The sequence below is a fragment of the Cricetulus griseus genome, assembly GCF_003668045.3.
Source record: "Cricetulus griseus strain 17A/GY chromosome 1 unlocalized genomic scaffold, alternate assembly CriGri-PICRH-1.0 chr1_0, whole genome shotgun sequence".
Taxonomy (NCBI): domain Eukaryota; kingdom Metazoa; phylum Chordata; class Mammalia; order Rodentia; family Cricetidae; genus Cricetulus; species Cricetulus griseus.
Genome location: NW_023276806.1, coordinates 113025398 through 113038448, shown reverse-complemented (window position 1 = coordinate 113038448; position 13051 = coordinate 113025398). Strand labels below are relative to the sequence as shown.

The 13051-nt window shown below is 41.1% G+C and overlaps 1 protein-coding gene across 5 annotated transcripts in view; it reads right to left on the bottom strand.

Moving 5' to 3' along the window:
- The window catches only part of Trpc3 (transient receptor potential cation channel subfamily C member 3), a 61065-nt gene that overhangs the window by 14114 nt on the left and 33900 nt on the right, over positions 1-13051 (bottom strand). For 3 of the 5 annotated variants that reach the window (XM_035451254.1, XM_035451255.1, XM_027391977.1), the window contains exons 6-10: positions 11792-12025; positions 9180-9444; positions 6200-6395; positions 4049-4258; positions 533-616 (exon numbers count right to left, since the gene is read on the bottom strand). In XM_035451254.1, coding sequence (XP_035307145.1) covers positions 533-616; positions 4049-4258; positions 6200-6395; positions 9180-9444; positions 11792-12025 — 989 coding nt within the window. Of the gene's footprint in view, positions 1-532; positions 617-2175; positions 2241-4048; positions 4259-6199; positions 6396-9179; positions 9445-11791; positions 12026-13051 lie in introns of all 5 variants that reach the window. The other 2 variants (XR_004771942.1, XM_027391978.1) reach the window with 2 other exon arrangements.

Below are 13051 nucleotides of genomic sequence, written 5' to 3'. Positions count from 1 at the left end.
GCACTAAGCATTCATGTGGTGCACAGACATACACATACATACTGACATAAAATATATAAATCTAACTTTTAAAAACCATAGAAACACTTCATTGTCAACACTGCAAAGGCAATCCTTCTTGCTGAGCTTGGTGGTACAGGCCTGTACTCCAGCTTCTGGAGAGGCTGAGGAAGGAAGACTGAAAATCCACGTCCTGCCTGGGTAACTGAGTTGGAAGTCAAGCCAGGAGCCTTAGTGAGACCTTATCTCAAAATAAAATAAATAAAAAAGACCAGGACTGTAGCTTGGGCAACGCCCTGGATTCAAATTTCAATCTTAAGAAAATAAGAAATAAACAAACAACAAAAGTCTAATTTTTTTAGCAAAAAAAAAAAAAAGACAAGAGGTTGAACTCTGAGTTTTAAAGTCCCCGATGCCCTACTCTCTCTGTTCCGTATGGCTTTATAGTATATATGAAGAATGCACTACTCCACACATTCAGAGAGACACACAAGGAATCACACACAGTAGAGAATGGCTAAGGAGTGCTTACCTGATAGCGTGTTGGCTGATTGAGAATGCTGTTAAAACTGTGTGATTCAAAAACTCTCGAGTTAGACTGAGTGAAGAGGTTTAACTAGGAAAAAATACAATTAACCTAGTAAATTAGAATACATTCATTTGGAATATGAAATATAGTCTACTTGATTTTCTTGGATGGCATTTCTGAAGTCAGCACTTCTAAGGAACATTTTGTGTGGGCTGGCTTTTATGGGGGTGCTCAAATATTTCCAAAGGCAAATATCTGTGTGAGAGACATGTTCACCTTCATCAAAACACTGGCAAGACACGGTGTAACAGAGCTGTTTATTAAGAATGTATTTTAGAAGTTGGCCCTTACCTAGCATAAGTTTTCCTGGGGACATGCATTATTAACCATCCAGAACCTCAATGCCTCTGAAGTGGCTTGATTGGTTGCTGAGCCCAAGTTCCTCTCCTAGGTTGAACAAAAGCCTACTATGGGTGTGGGTAGTCTTACAAGTATTTTGAAGCTCTGCCATAGCACCTAAAATAATACCTCTTCCTAAGCATCTTGCCTTACTCTGAGCAAGGATCAGACTTTTGGAAAGAACTGGGTTCAAGAATGGGGCTTTATTCTCTGTCTCATCTGTCTGTCTGTCTGTCTGTCTGTCTGTCTGTCTGTCTGTCATCTATCTCTTTATCATCTATCTATTATCTGTCTATCTCTATCATCTTCTATCTATCATCTATCTCTCTATCTACTATATCACCCATCTATCATATATCTATTTCTCTATCATCTATATAATCTACCATCTATCAACATATATCCTCTCTCTGCCTCTCTGTCTCTGTCTGTGTCTCTCTCTCTCTCTCTCTCTCTATTTGTGTCTGTCTCTGTCTCTCTGTCTCTGTCTCTGTCTCTGTCTCTGTCTCTCTCTCTCTCTCTCTCTCTCTCTCTCTCTCTCTCTCTCTCTGTGTGTGTCTCATCTCAAGTTTTGAGTAGGCAGGAGCAGAATGCTAGCACTGAGCCTAACCCTGTTCGTGCCTCACACAGGCACGAGCAGGGACGTCCTATCATTCAAGGGCAAGTTGCCGTGTATAGAAGGTGATTATATTCTCTATACCTCCTGAGCATCACTGTGACAGTTGTGGGAGGCCAGGGCAGAGGTGACAGGACTGGACAGGCCTCTTGTTCACTGTTTTGCTAGGACCTGCACTTGATGATGCTACTTTCCCCTCTGCCACTAGAGGTCAGTATCTGCCTGCTGACTGAGCTTAGCTGACCCTGCAGGGAACCGTTTCTTAGAGTTCTAAAACAGAACCATAATAACAACAACAACAACAACCCCCCCCCCCCGGCATTTCTTCATTTTTTAAAATTTAAGTCATCTAATGAGGGAAGTCTATGCCCACGAGTAAGGTTGAAAAGCTTTAGCTGGGTGTAGTGGCACACGCCTGGAACCCCGGATGTTGCGGAGAGTGAGGCAGGAGGATCACAAGTTCAAGGCCAGCTTTGGCAAATTAGGAGCTATGAAAAGAAAGGGACGCAAAGGCAGGCTTTCCTAGTTGAGGAAAAAAGTTCCTTCCTCCTGTCAGTGCTGAGACATGGTGTGAGTGGGTACCCTATGGCCACCTTGTGTGCCTTCAGAGAGGTCTAAGTGCTCTGCTCACCTGGCTTTTGGTAGCCACCATCTACATTTGACCGTTCCAGGTCCAAAGTCCATGAACTCTGCTGCCTACAGAAAGAAAACTTCAAGGCATGTTCTCTGAAGCACAAAACGTTGTAAGACCCACATTCAAGAGGCCTTTTTTTTTTTTTTTAAAATAATAAAGACTTAAGTAGTTGAACTTTCCTAAAGTGACAAAACATTTACCAAAACACTGTCAGTCCTAACAGTGGGCAGAGCGACCCAGTAAGCCTGCGCTACTCTGCAGTGACTGAAAAGGGCTAAGCATGGACTGCCAGAAAGCTTCGATTCTACATTTGCTCTACACTGGCTGCGAGCCAGGTGACCTGGCAAGGGGTGAGTTACTTGAACGGTTTCAGGTGTCTCAGCTGTAAAGTTGGGATAATGATATTCACTTCAGACTGCTGCACGGGGTCTAAACACACAGCAAAGCAGTGTGGAACCTGACAAGAATGGACACTGATGTTTGATGAGCTGGAGTGGAGGACATCCCATTTAATCCTCACAGAAGCTCCGTGGTTTTCCTCTTTTAGGTGAGGCAATTTATCTGTGTAATTTGCTGATAAGAGCCAGAGCTCAGACCCAGGTTTAACCCGGCTGCTTCCCCCTCCATACACGCTGTGGCTTCTCACTGTATTTGTGAGATGTTATATTTGAACAAGGCATGGACAGCCAGTCACTGATGCAGGGTCTAATAGCAGTGAGAGATCACATCCTAGTCACACAAAATGCATTAAGTAGTCACTTGCTTTAAAACTTATTTTTCGCTGCTGGGGTTAAACCAAGGGCCATGTACATGCTAGCAGGTACTGTATCACCGAACCACACTCCTAGCACAAGGTCACTTTCTGTAGGAGTAAGATTCTTGGAAACACAGGTCTACCTTAAAAAATAATGAATCACATTGCATAAATCTTGTCTTTCCCCCAGCTTCAACAGAGAAAAAGCCTCTAACTTTGCCCAAGAAGGCCCATGCTTTGTTTCCCTAGGTGTCTTACAGTATTGCAGCTGGAGATCATTTTCTTAATTTTTTTTTGAGACAGAATCTCACTCCAGTCCTAGCTGGTCTCAAAATCACAATGTAACTCAACCTGTCTTTAAACTTGGTATCCTCCTGCCTCAGTCTACCGAGTGCTGGGATTACAGTCATGCAGCAGCATTCCAGGCTCCATTTTCACAATTTTAGACAGAAACAGCATCTGAATCTCACACATTTGTTCCCATCTGCTTCCTTCCCTGTTATTTTAAATATACCCGCAATGTTGTGTCTCCTACCCCAGTTCTATATATGGAAACTAAGTTCCTAGTGATGAAGTGCCACCATGAAACTTACCTTCCTAGTTAATGAACGGCTTCAGTGGGCCAACTCAAAGGCTTTTATTCTTTATAAAGGGCATTTATTGCTATTTGGGAATATGCTCAAGCTCGTATCTATGGCATGGCACTACAAGAAAGATGACTTTGCTCAGTCTCTCTAAATATAGCATTAGTGAACTATGCATATGCCAAGGGGGAAGACCTGAAGTTAGAGTTACTTAACTTCGGAGTGACCGCTTTGAAGCATGGGGACACAGACTCAAAGCATTTTTTGACAATAACTTCCTTTTTTGTGTTTAACAAGCTTTCCTTTGCTTGTTTATATTATGGCAATTTACACGAGAAGCTGACCCCAAATAGGGCATAGACTAAGTGACTATTTGAAACACTCTGCAGATAGTATTAGTCTATGAGAGACCATGGGATAGACAGCTATCTTCACTATCTTGTAAGCTCACAACAGAAACTAATGAACAAGCATCAAAAGACAAAGACATGAAGCATTTGATTTAGGATCTTGGCATGTTCTCAATACCTACCCTGGACTTGGAGTTACCCATTCCCAACTCCAGATCCTTCTGAAGTCTTCTTCTCCTGCATTTGGAAAAGTTAGTGATCCGCATGACGAAATAAACAAACGATTTTGGACTAGGGACCAGGCTGAAGGGTGGAGGTAATGTTTTTCCATCATCAAAGTAGGATAACCAAAGTTTTGAACGTGCGAACTTCCATTCTACATCACTGTCATCCTGTCACAAAATAAAGCTCAAAGTTAAAGTAGTTATGAGTTTCTAAAGATTTTCTTTTTACGTGTGTGTGTGTGTGTGTGTGTGTGTGTGTGTGTGTGTGTGTATGTACCAGTGTCTGCTTGTATACACATATACCTGTGGTGTCGAAAAGAGGAGAGTGTAGCTACATCTTCATAGTTGGAAGCCCCATATGGTCCTGGGAAATAAAGTCTGGTCCTCTTCAAGAACAGTATTCGTTCTTAACTTCTAAGACATCTCTCCAGTCCCACAGCTACTAAATTTTAAACTAGACATCCTAGACCTGATGTATATTCTTACAGTAACTACATTATGTTTTAAACAGTTAAGTAATTAATTACATTTATCTGCATGTAATTCCTACGTGCCTACATGATATAGACTCACATATATGCTATTCTAATATTTCTCTTCTACACGCCTCTATCTGTACCTACTGAAATGTAACCAGCACTTCTGTTCCTTATTCCAAGGTAAAGCAAAAAGGCAAGAAAAAAATTCAGGGTCAAGGAAGGATAAAACTATTAGTCACTGTCTCCCTCTGTCATCCCAACCATTTCTTCATATTCATCATTGTTTCTCATTCTCTGCCACCCTCCATGGTCTTCCAGGCCCATCTGTACCAGGTGGGTATATATGTCATGTGCCTCACTCTAAAGGCAAAGGGGGTAAATGGCACTTAGATGCATTGATTTTTGCCTTATTTATCTTAATTTGTTTTGTATTGAAGATCTCACACTAGCAAGGCAGGCCTGGAGCTCACATTGTAGCTTAGGCTACCCCCTGCCACTTCCTCCTAAGTGCTGGACAACAGGCATATGCCAACACACTTCACTGAATCAAGTGCATTTTGAAGTTTGTGTTTGTACAACATGTCCTCAAATGTCACATAAATCCTACAGAGGCCAGGACTTGTCTCCATCTTTTTCTGTTCCCAATCCTTCCCAAGGTGATTGGCACAAACATCCTCATTGACAAAGGACATGAAGCAGGGTCACAGGTTTAGGAAATAGGCTCCTTTAATTCCCAGAGCCTACACTGATGCTACCACACACACAGACATCTGCAGTATTGTACCTTTGGCTTTTGTAGCATCTACTGAACTGGTTAATACTTATTGGCACTGTGACAGGATCTAGGTCCATTTAAGAGATAAATCCTGGGGCATTCTTGTGAGTTTTTAGAGTGACTTAATTTAGGTAGGATGACCTACCATAAATACAGGTAGCTGTAGTCTAGGACTGCAAAAAAATGGAGAAAAATGAGCCAAGGACAAATATTCATCTTCCTCTGTGTCCTGGCTGAGAATGCAGTGTGACCAGCTGCCTGAAGCTCTTGCTTTTTCTCCACCACGATGAACTGTGCCCTTGAACTGTCAGTCCAAACCTAACTCTTCCTTCCTTAATTTGCATTTGCCACAGCAACAAGAAAAATAACTAATATGCTGACCTTCTGAAGAGACATCCATTACTAAAATGTGCCTAGAAGCTAGGTGTGGTGCTGCACACCTGTAATCCCAGCACCAGGGAACATGAAGCAGACAGGGCACCATGAGTTTGAGGTCTTGGTGACATAATGAGGTCCTGGGAAGCCTGGCTACAGTGAGACCCTGTCTTCAAAAACCCAGGCAAACATAACTATTTGGTGGAAGTAACACACGGCTAAGCAAAGATAATAAATTCAAAAGAGGAAGACATTTAAAAAGTATAAAATCATGAAGGCTAAGGAACCAACAGATCAAAAATCCAATGCAGAGTAGTTTCCAGGGACTGAACATTTTGCCTAAAGAACATAGTCAACTCAACTGCCAATCCTCTACCAGGAGCAGTGCTGGGTGGCCTAGGAGTAATAATCCCCCTACAGCCAATATTTCTAGCCAGTAGTCTTAAAGCTTTTGAGACACAGTGGGCGGGAAACACTTACCTCAATTTCTTGGTATGAGCTATTAATCATAGCAATTAGCATGTTGAGTAAAACAACCACCATAGTTACATTGTATATTCCATAAAGGACATATCCAATATTCTCTATGAATTTGTGATCATATTTGAGGACAACAGAAGTCACTTCAGACAGTCCAAATATGGACCAAAACAAAGTCTTGAAACTTTCTTCCACACTGTTGAAAAATTAAAGAAATTGATGAATAGCTTCCAGTGTTAAAAAGTAAAAACAAGTTAGTATCTGATATTACACAGATGTAAAATATTATTGTGAAGTGATGTCACAATACCCATGCTTTCCTTCTGGAAGGATGGAAGTTAGGAGTCTGATTTTGGAAGTGGTTTGGAAATTTATATCAGATTTCCTAGGTTAGGTTTAAAACTAAATATCCACTTCAAAGAAGGATGTATAACTCATGACTTGCAATGAAGTAATTTGCACCTAGAATAAAAACAAACTCAATACCCAGAGAACATGACAAAGAGCTTTGGTGCACCCAGATGGTGGAACACTGTGCAGCCACTGGGGATAACGGGACTGTTTATCTTCATACATTTATAATATAAACAATAGTAAAGATATATCAAGTTAAAAAATGTAGCAAGTGTGAAATTCTTGGTCATCTAAATACAAAAGAGAGGGCTATATAAATATATCCTTCTTTTTGGGAAAAAAGTAGTTTCTGAAAGTGTTCAAAAGAAATCATGGCTTCTAAGAATGAAAGATAACATATAGATTGAGGGTCAGAATGTGAAGGTAAGGCTTTTCACTGTAAACACCTCTGTTTGAATTTGTGACACAAGAACCTACAGTCCACATGACAAAAAAAAGACCAATTAAAATTCACACTACAATTACCCAGAAGAAGAAGAAGAAGAAGAAGAAGAAGAAGAAGAAGAAGAAGAAGAAGAAGAAGAAGAAGAAGAAGAAGAAGCTATAGTCATCCTGTGTCATCTGTGGGGAATTGGTTCATAGGGTCCTCATGAGTATCAGTATCAGAGGATGTGCATGGGAACCCCAAATAAATGGTATTGCATTTTCAGGTTACCAGTGTGTCGTTTCCGGTATTATTTAAGCCATCTCTTCTTGGGTTACTTACAATAACAAACATGATGCAAAGCTATGCAAATAATTGTTATACTACAGGGTTTAGGGAATAATGGCAGGAAAAGAATGTGTATGCTCAATACAGACACAATTTCTTAAAAGAATCATTTGGCCCATGGTTGGTTGCACGTGGGGTACAGACTCTGAAAGCCAGCTGCACCTCTTCCATAAAAATATTTTGCAGTTGGAAGAGGAGGGAGACAATAGAACGAGAGCATCTCAGTCCTTCTTGCATAAGTAGTGTGCAGGCTCTGGCCAGACTGAGCTCCAAATTTCACCCCTCACATGACTTCTACCCACTGGTATTTAGCTCATTTTGTCATATGATCTTCAGATCTGTGAAATGAATAAAGACTCCTTAAACAGTTCCACAGGTCAAATTCATTGTGGAGCACAGGTAGAAAAGTGTCTTCCCCCCAACCCCTGCCCCCGCCAGAGAATCATTTATGAAAACAGTACTTTGAAATATTGTAACAGATTCTAAATAATAATGACCTGCCGTTTTAAATACTTGTTTACTTACTTATTCATTTAACCACTCAACCACGATCGACTGACAATCTACTATGTTCTAGAAGTGTTGTTAGTTCCTGGGGATAGAGGGTTGAGAATAAAGAATTCTGTTCCAATAGTGAGAAAGCTTCCCGTCACAAAACTTTAGAGTATGACATTACGGCATGTGGAGGCAGGAGGCTGCGCACTTTAGCCTCTGCTTCTGCATTTATAAAACCTGTCATGGTGCCACCCTGCCCCTTCCTCTTGATCCTTTGCACACTTCCCTGCCTCAACTCCTTGCGGTATCTGTGAGGAAAGAGGGATGTTGGGATGGAAAGCACATTGCAGTTCTGAGCTCCTACTGTGGGCAAGAGGTTTTATATAACCAACCTTATGCAATCCTCACAACGACCTTATTTAAAATCTATCATGCTTCTTTTAAAAATGAGGAAAATGACACCGAGAAATGTTCAGTAATTTAACCAAAGGGCACAGTTAGAAAATAGCAGAACTGTGTTAAAATCCTGGCCTGCCAGACTTCCCAGCCGATATTCCTTCCACTATATTATGTTGCCAGGCCTCCCTTCAAAACAGAAAAGAAAAATGTAATCTATCATGTGAACTATTGTGAGGCAGGGAGCACAGGGAAGTGTGCAGGTCCTGTCCATTCACACCAATAGACTCACAGGATTCTTTTGTTTTGTCATTTATTACAATAAAGTGAGCCTCCGGTCTCATTTGCCTTTAAAGCCTGCTCTACAATAACTATTTCTAAAAAATGAAACAATTCAGATGTCTCCAAGGACATGATGCTGTACAGTATCTACAGGGAACTTACTGTATAGCTGACACATGAGGAACAAAGGGAAGCTGGTGAGAGTTTGTGACATTCTCGCCTGCAAGGGCTGAACACACAGGGAGGGCCCCATTCCCGAGACAACCAAACGCCTATGAGTGACAGAGAGAATCTCAAAGTCCCGAGTAGCTCCATGGTGGGGGAACCTTACAGTGACAGTGACTATGGAGGTTAATCAAGAAAGGCTTCGGGGAGGAGGTGACTCTTCAGGGCAGGAGGTGGAACTCGTTTAGAGGAGCTGTCTTTCTGCTTCCTCTATTCCCTGTACTCACTACTGATGAACACATTAACATAGAAGCTGAAAGAGGAATAGACCTCAAAATGATGAAGCTAAATTTAGTGTCTACAAAAATAAGAGACATCCACTATTAGACATTTGCCATCCAGTTTTCTTAAAATAGCTCCTTTGGTCTGTTATTTTTCTAAATCCTGATCAATTCTTCACTTGCTGGATCTGTTGGAATTTCTTTTTACACCTTTTTAGGATGATGTCTTACTTACGTGGTAAAAGCAGGATTGACTTTGGCCCCAAGGTAGTAAGAATAAAGGATGAACATGCCAATCATGAAAGCCAGAAACACCATAATGAACAGAACCATGAACTTGAATATGTCCTTCACAGTCCTTCCAAGGGAGATCTGCAAGGGCCCAAAGCTCTCGTTCGCAGGGAGGATGTATGCAATCCTGGAGAAGCTTAGTACCACAGCTATGGCATAGAGGCCTTCAGATATGATCTGAGGGTCTGAAGGGAGCCATTTATCTCTAGCTAGAAAAGAGGAGAGAGAGAGAGAGAGATTAAAATGGAGTTTTTAATTTATTCTTAACTATGCAAAGCAAATACTGCAAACGGATCTATTATAAAGACAAGTGGTTCTTGCTTCAGTTGAAACTACTGGCAATTTAATTAACTGTCCAGGCACTATTTTTTAATGTTAAACTAGAAACAACATCTTTATTTCAATGGATGAAACCCTATTATGAAGACATCAAGATGGCCTCACATGCACAGAAACAGAATTAAAATACAAAAAAGAGAGACTCAATGTTTCATGGACACAGACTGTCCAGGACAAGACACCATTGGCATTCACTCTCCCCTTATCAGCTTTATTTACTGGTTATTTTTCCATGCTATAGGGAAAACCTCAGTGAAACTTACTTTGAAAATCAATTCATCTATCAATTAACACAAGTAAAATGTCCAACAGCAAGGAGGGAAAGTATTACCAAATCATAGTGATGCTGACCCTGTGAGATCTGAGCCATGTCGCAGGCTCCCAGAAAGTGTAAATATGTTAGAGGTAGACCTGGAGTGAGGACCCCAATAATATACAGCAGATCCAGTTCCCTGGCAGGCCAATGAAATAATAAATGGTTAATTCTGTGCAAACTGACTCATTTCCAAAAGAAAGGCTACACTGTAGACATTTGCAAAATCAAACTTAACATCTCTTGAATGTTTGCTCTGTGTTAGACACTGCCTTCAATGACCCAGTGTCATTTCTCTTTTTATGAAAACAGAAACCAAGGCCTAGAAAAGTTTAAAAACACACGTAAGGGAAATAGGGAAATCTGAATTAATAAATTCCCCTCCAGCCAACAGTTACTAAATACACATGAATAAATTTGAACACACAGCTTTTAGAATCAGCAAAATAACATGTCACATAAAACAAGATTTCATTCCTTAATTATAAATGGTGTTCATTTGCTCTTTTGAGCCAGTGTTTTTAGTATATTAAAACTCCTACTTGTTGATGGCAACAGATAATGTGTTTAAATTGCAGGCACTGCAATATTGTATATTTTGGAGACTTCCTTAAAATGTTAAAGTGTCTTTACTCCTCACAACATTGAGTCCTAGTCACACTTCCAGAGTCTTCCCCCCAACAAACCACAGCACTTCTAAATTCTGTGTTTCAGTCTTTCTTATCTGTAAAAATGAGTGCCAGGTGACAATTTATTCTATCTTAATTTATTGTAGTAATCGGGCTAGGCAAGCACTCTAGGACTATGCAATATCCCTATGACTTTATTTATTTAACTTATTTATTTATATTTATTCACATACAGGATCTCACTAAAGTTGCTATGGCTGACCTTGATCTATGTAGCATGACAGGTTTTGGGCTTGTGGTGTTTCTGCCTTAGCCCCTTGTGTAGCTGAGATTGCAGCCCAACTAACAAACAACTATAATGAAAATTCACCAGTTATAGCTCTGTAATACTGGTTTGTGCCAGCAAAAAAGTCATCAGTGTCCTTCCACTTGGATGCCCCTGCCATGGGAAAGATACCATAGCCAACCTTGTTATATGTATGGACTTTAGCTTTTACATCCTGCCTCTGCTGAAATTCATTTATCTTATTCCATGCCCCTGCGCATCTAGTTTCTCAGATTCTGGAGCTCATGCTCTCCTACTGTCCACAAACACTCTACACATTTCTCATGCTAAGCATATAGTGGCTGCCTATTAATCTGAGGTTTGGCATTCCATAATTCCAGTGATTGATGATCAACTGTAGTCTGAAAATATCAAACAGCAAATCCCAGAAGCAAACAATGTATATGTTTTAAACTGTCCAGCCTTCTAAGCATCGTAACAGTCTAGTCTCCACTGGCTCCATCCTTCCTATCCTCGCCCTCTGTCCAGTGATCCACAGTGTATAGGCTGTTTGTCCTTTAGTGCCTGAGTAGCAGTGGAGCTTATCAGAATGTCAGTCTCGACACAGTAGAGGCTGTGGTGAAGAAACTTATCTTACTCAATCATAGCCCTAGAACTCAAAAGAAGTGATGATGGCAATTTTATTACAGCAGACTATTAAACTTTTTGTGTTTTATTAGTCATTAATCAATCATGGGCTCTAATTTATAAACAAAGCTTTATCCCATGCACGTATTTACATGTGAGAAAGGACACACACAGTATATGTAGGATTTGATTCTATCCGTGGTTTCTGGCATCTTAGAACAACCCCACCTCAGATAGGAGAACTACCATGTCTTATATTTTGGGTTGTGAGCCTATTTTTAAGGGCTGAGCGGTCTCTCCAGCTGTGTCTTTCCAAAATGCCCTTCCTGAAGTGCAAAGGGACCCTGCAGCTAACAACTCACCATACGTGAAATACTGAACCTCAGGTGGGAGCGTGACTTCACTCAGGTCGCTCTCTTGCACGTGGTTGTCCACATACTGCTGTGCTTTGGTTGCCTGCAGGAAGGCTAGGAACCTGGCTGTGAAGGCAGCAATGAAGATGGAGAGCATGCCGAAATCAAGCACGTTCCACAGCTGCACGATGTATTCCCGGGGTCCTTCCAGCCAGAGCTCCTTGCACTCAGACCACATCATCCCTGCAAAAGAAACCAGAGGCTGAGCCAACGCTCTGTCCACAACCAGGAAAGGCGAAACTCTAGCACCACCTTACTGTCCGGATGGACCCTGAGAGGCCCTGGTAGAGCTGAGTGTAAAGGAAGCTTCTGCTTAGGGATCGATGGATTCCACCGCATCAAATTTTAAAGAAACATACGTGAACCAGAATTGATGCTCATATAGCCCATGTGTGCAGATGACACAGGATGGGGGACAGTAAAGAAGCAAAGGGAAGTGACAGTTAAGGGCTTTGTTCCATGAGGTTTTTGGAGGAGGAGAGAGAAGGGAGTCTAGGAAATCAAAGAGGCTAATCAATTCAGATCACAGCAATGTAGGGGTATGAGTAAGCTCCAAAATGGGAAATTCACTGCAGACATTTAACAAGAACCATGCCCTGTCACCCAAGAACACTCGTCCTCCTCTAACCTCTCTTCCCACACCCCTTGCCCACTGGGGAGGCCAGGAACATCACCAGAAAAGATCCAATTCTAGAAGAAACTGTCATTTGGGTAAAAAAAAATGAAGCATTAAGTTTAACAAATTATCCTATGTACACATGGATTGGATGCTTTTTGGTACTATAATATGATTTCATTTACAGGTGTGTTGGGCTGCGTGGGGTGTGTGCACCTGAGGGCCACAGCTGGCTGAGGTCATGAGGTAAATGAGTGAAGAACTGACCTCCACACTCAGAATAGCAAGGAGCACACAGGCAGGAGAGAAACCAATGCACAGGGTGCTTCCATTTCCTGAGATAGAGCAGAAGTTTCCCTCGCCTCACACTACTTCAAATTTTCCCTTTAACACAGCTACTCAAAATGAGTTATCAGAAGTTAAGTAACAAACATCCTAAAAATGGGAACACTCCTAAAAAATCCCTGAAACCAAAGCAATGTATAACAAAGCCTCTTTAGTCACAAGTATTTCATTTAAATACTTAGACCCATGTTAATAATTTGGTGTCACCATATTGAATCATCCAGTTATTTACTAATCTAGCTGATATT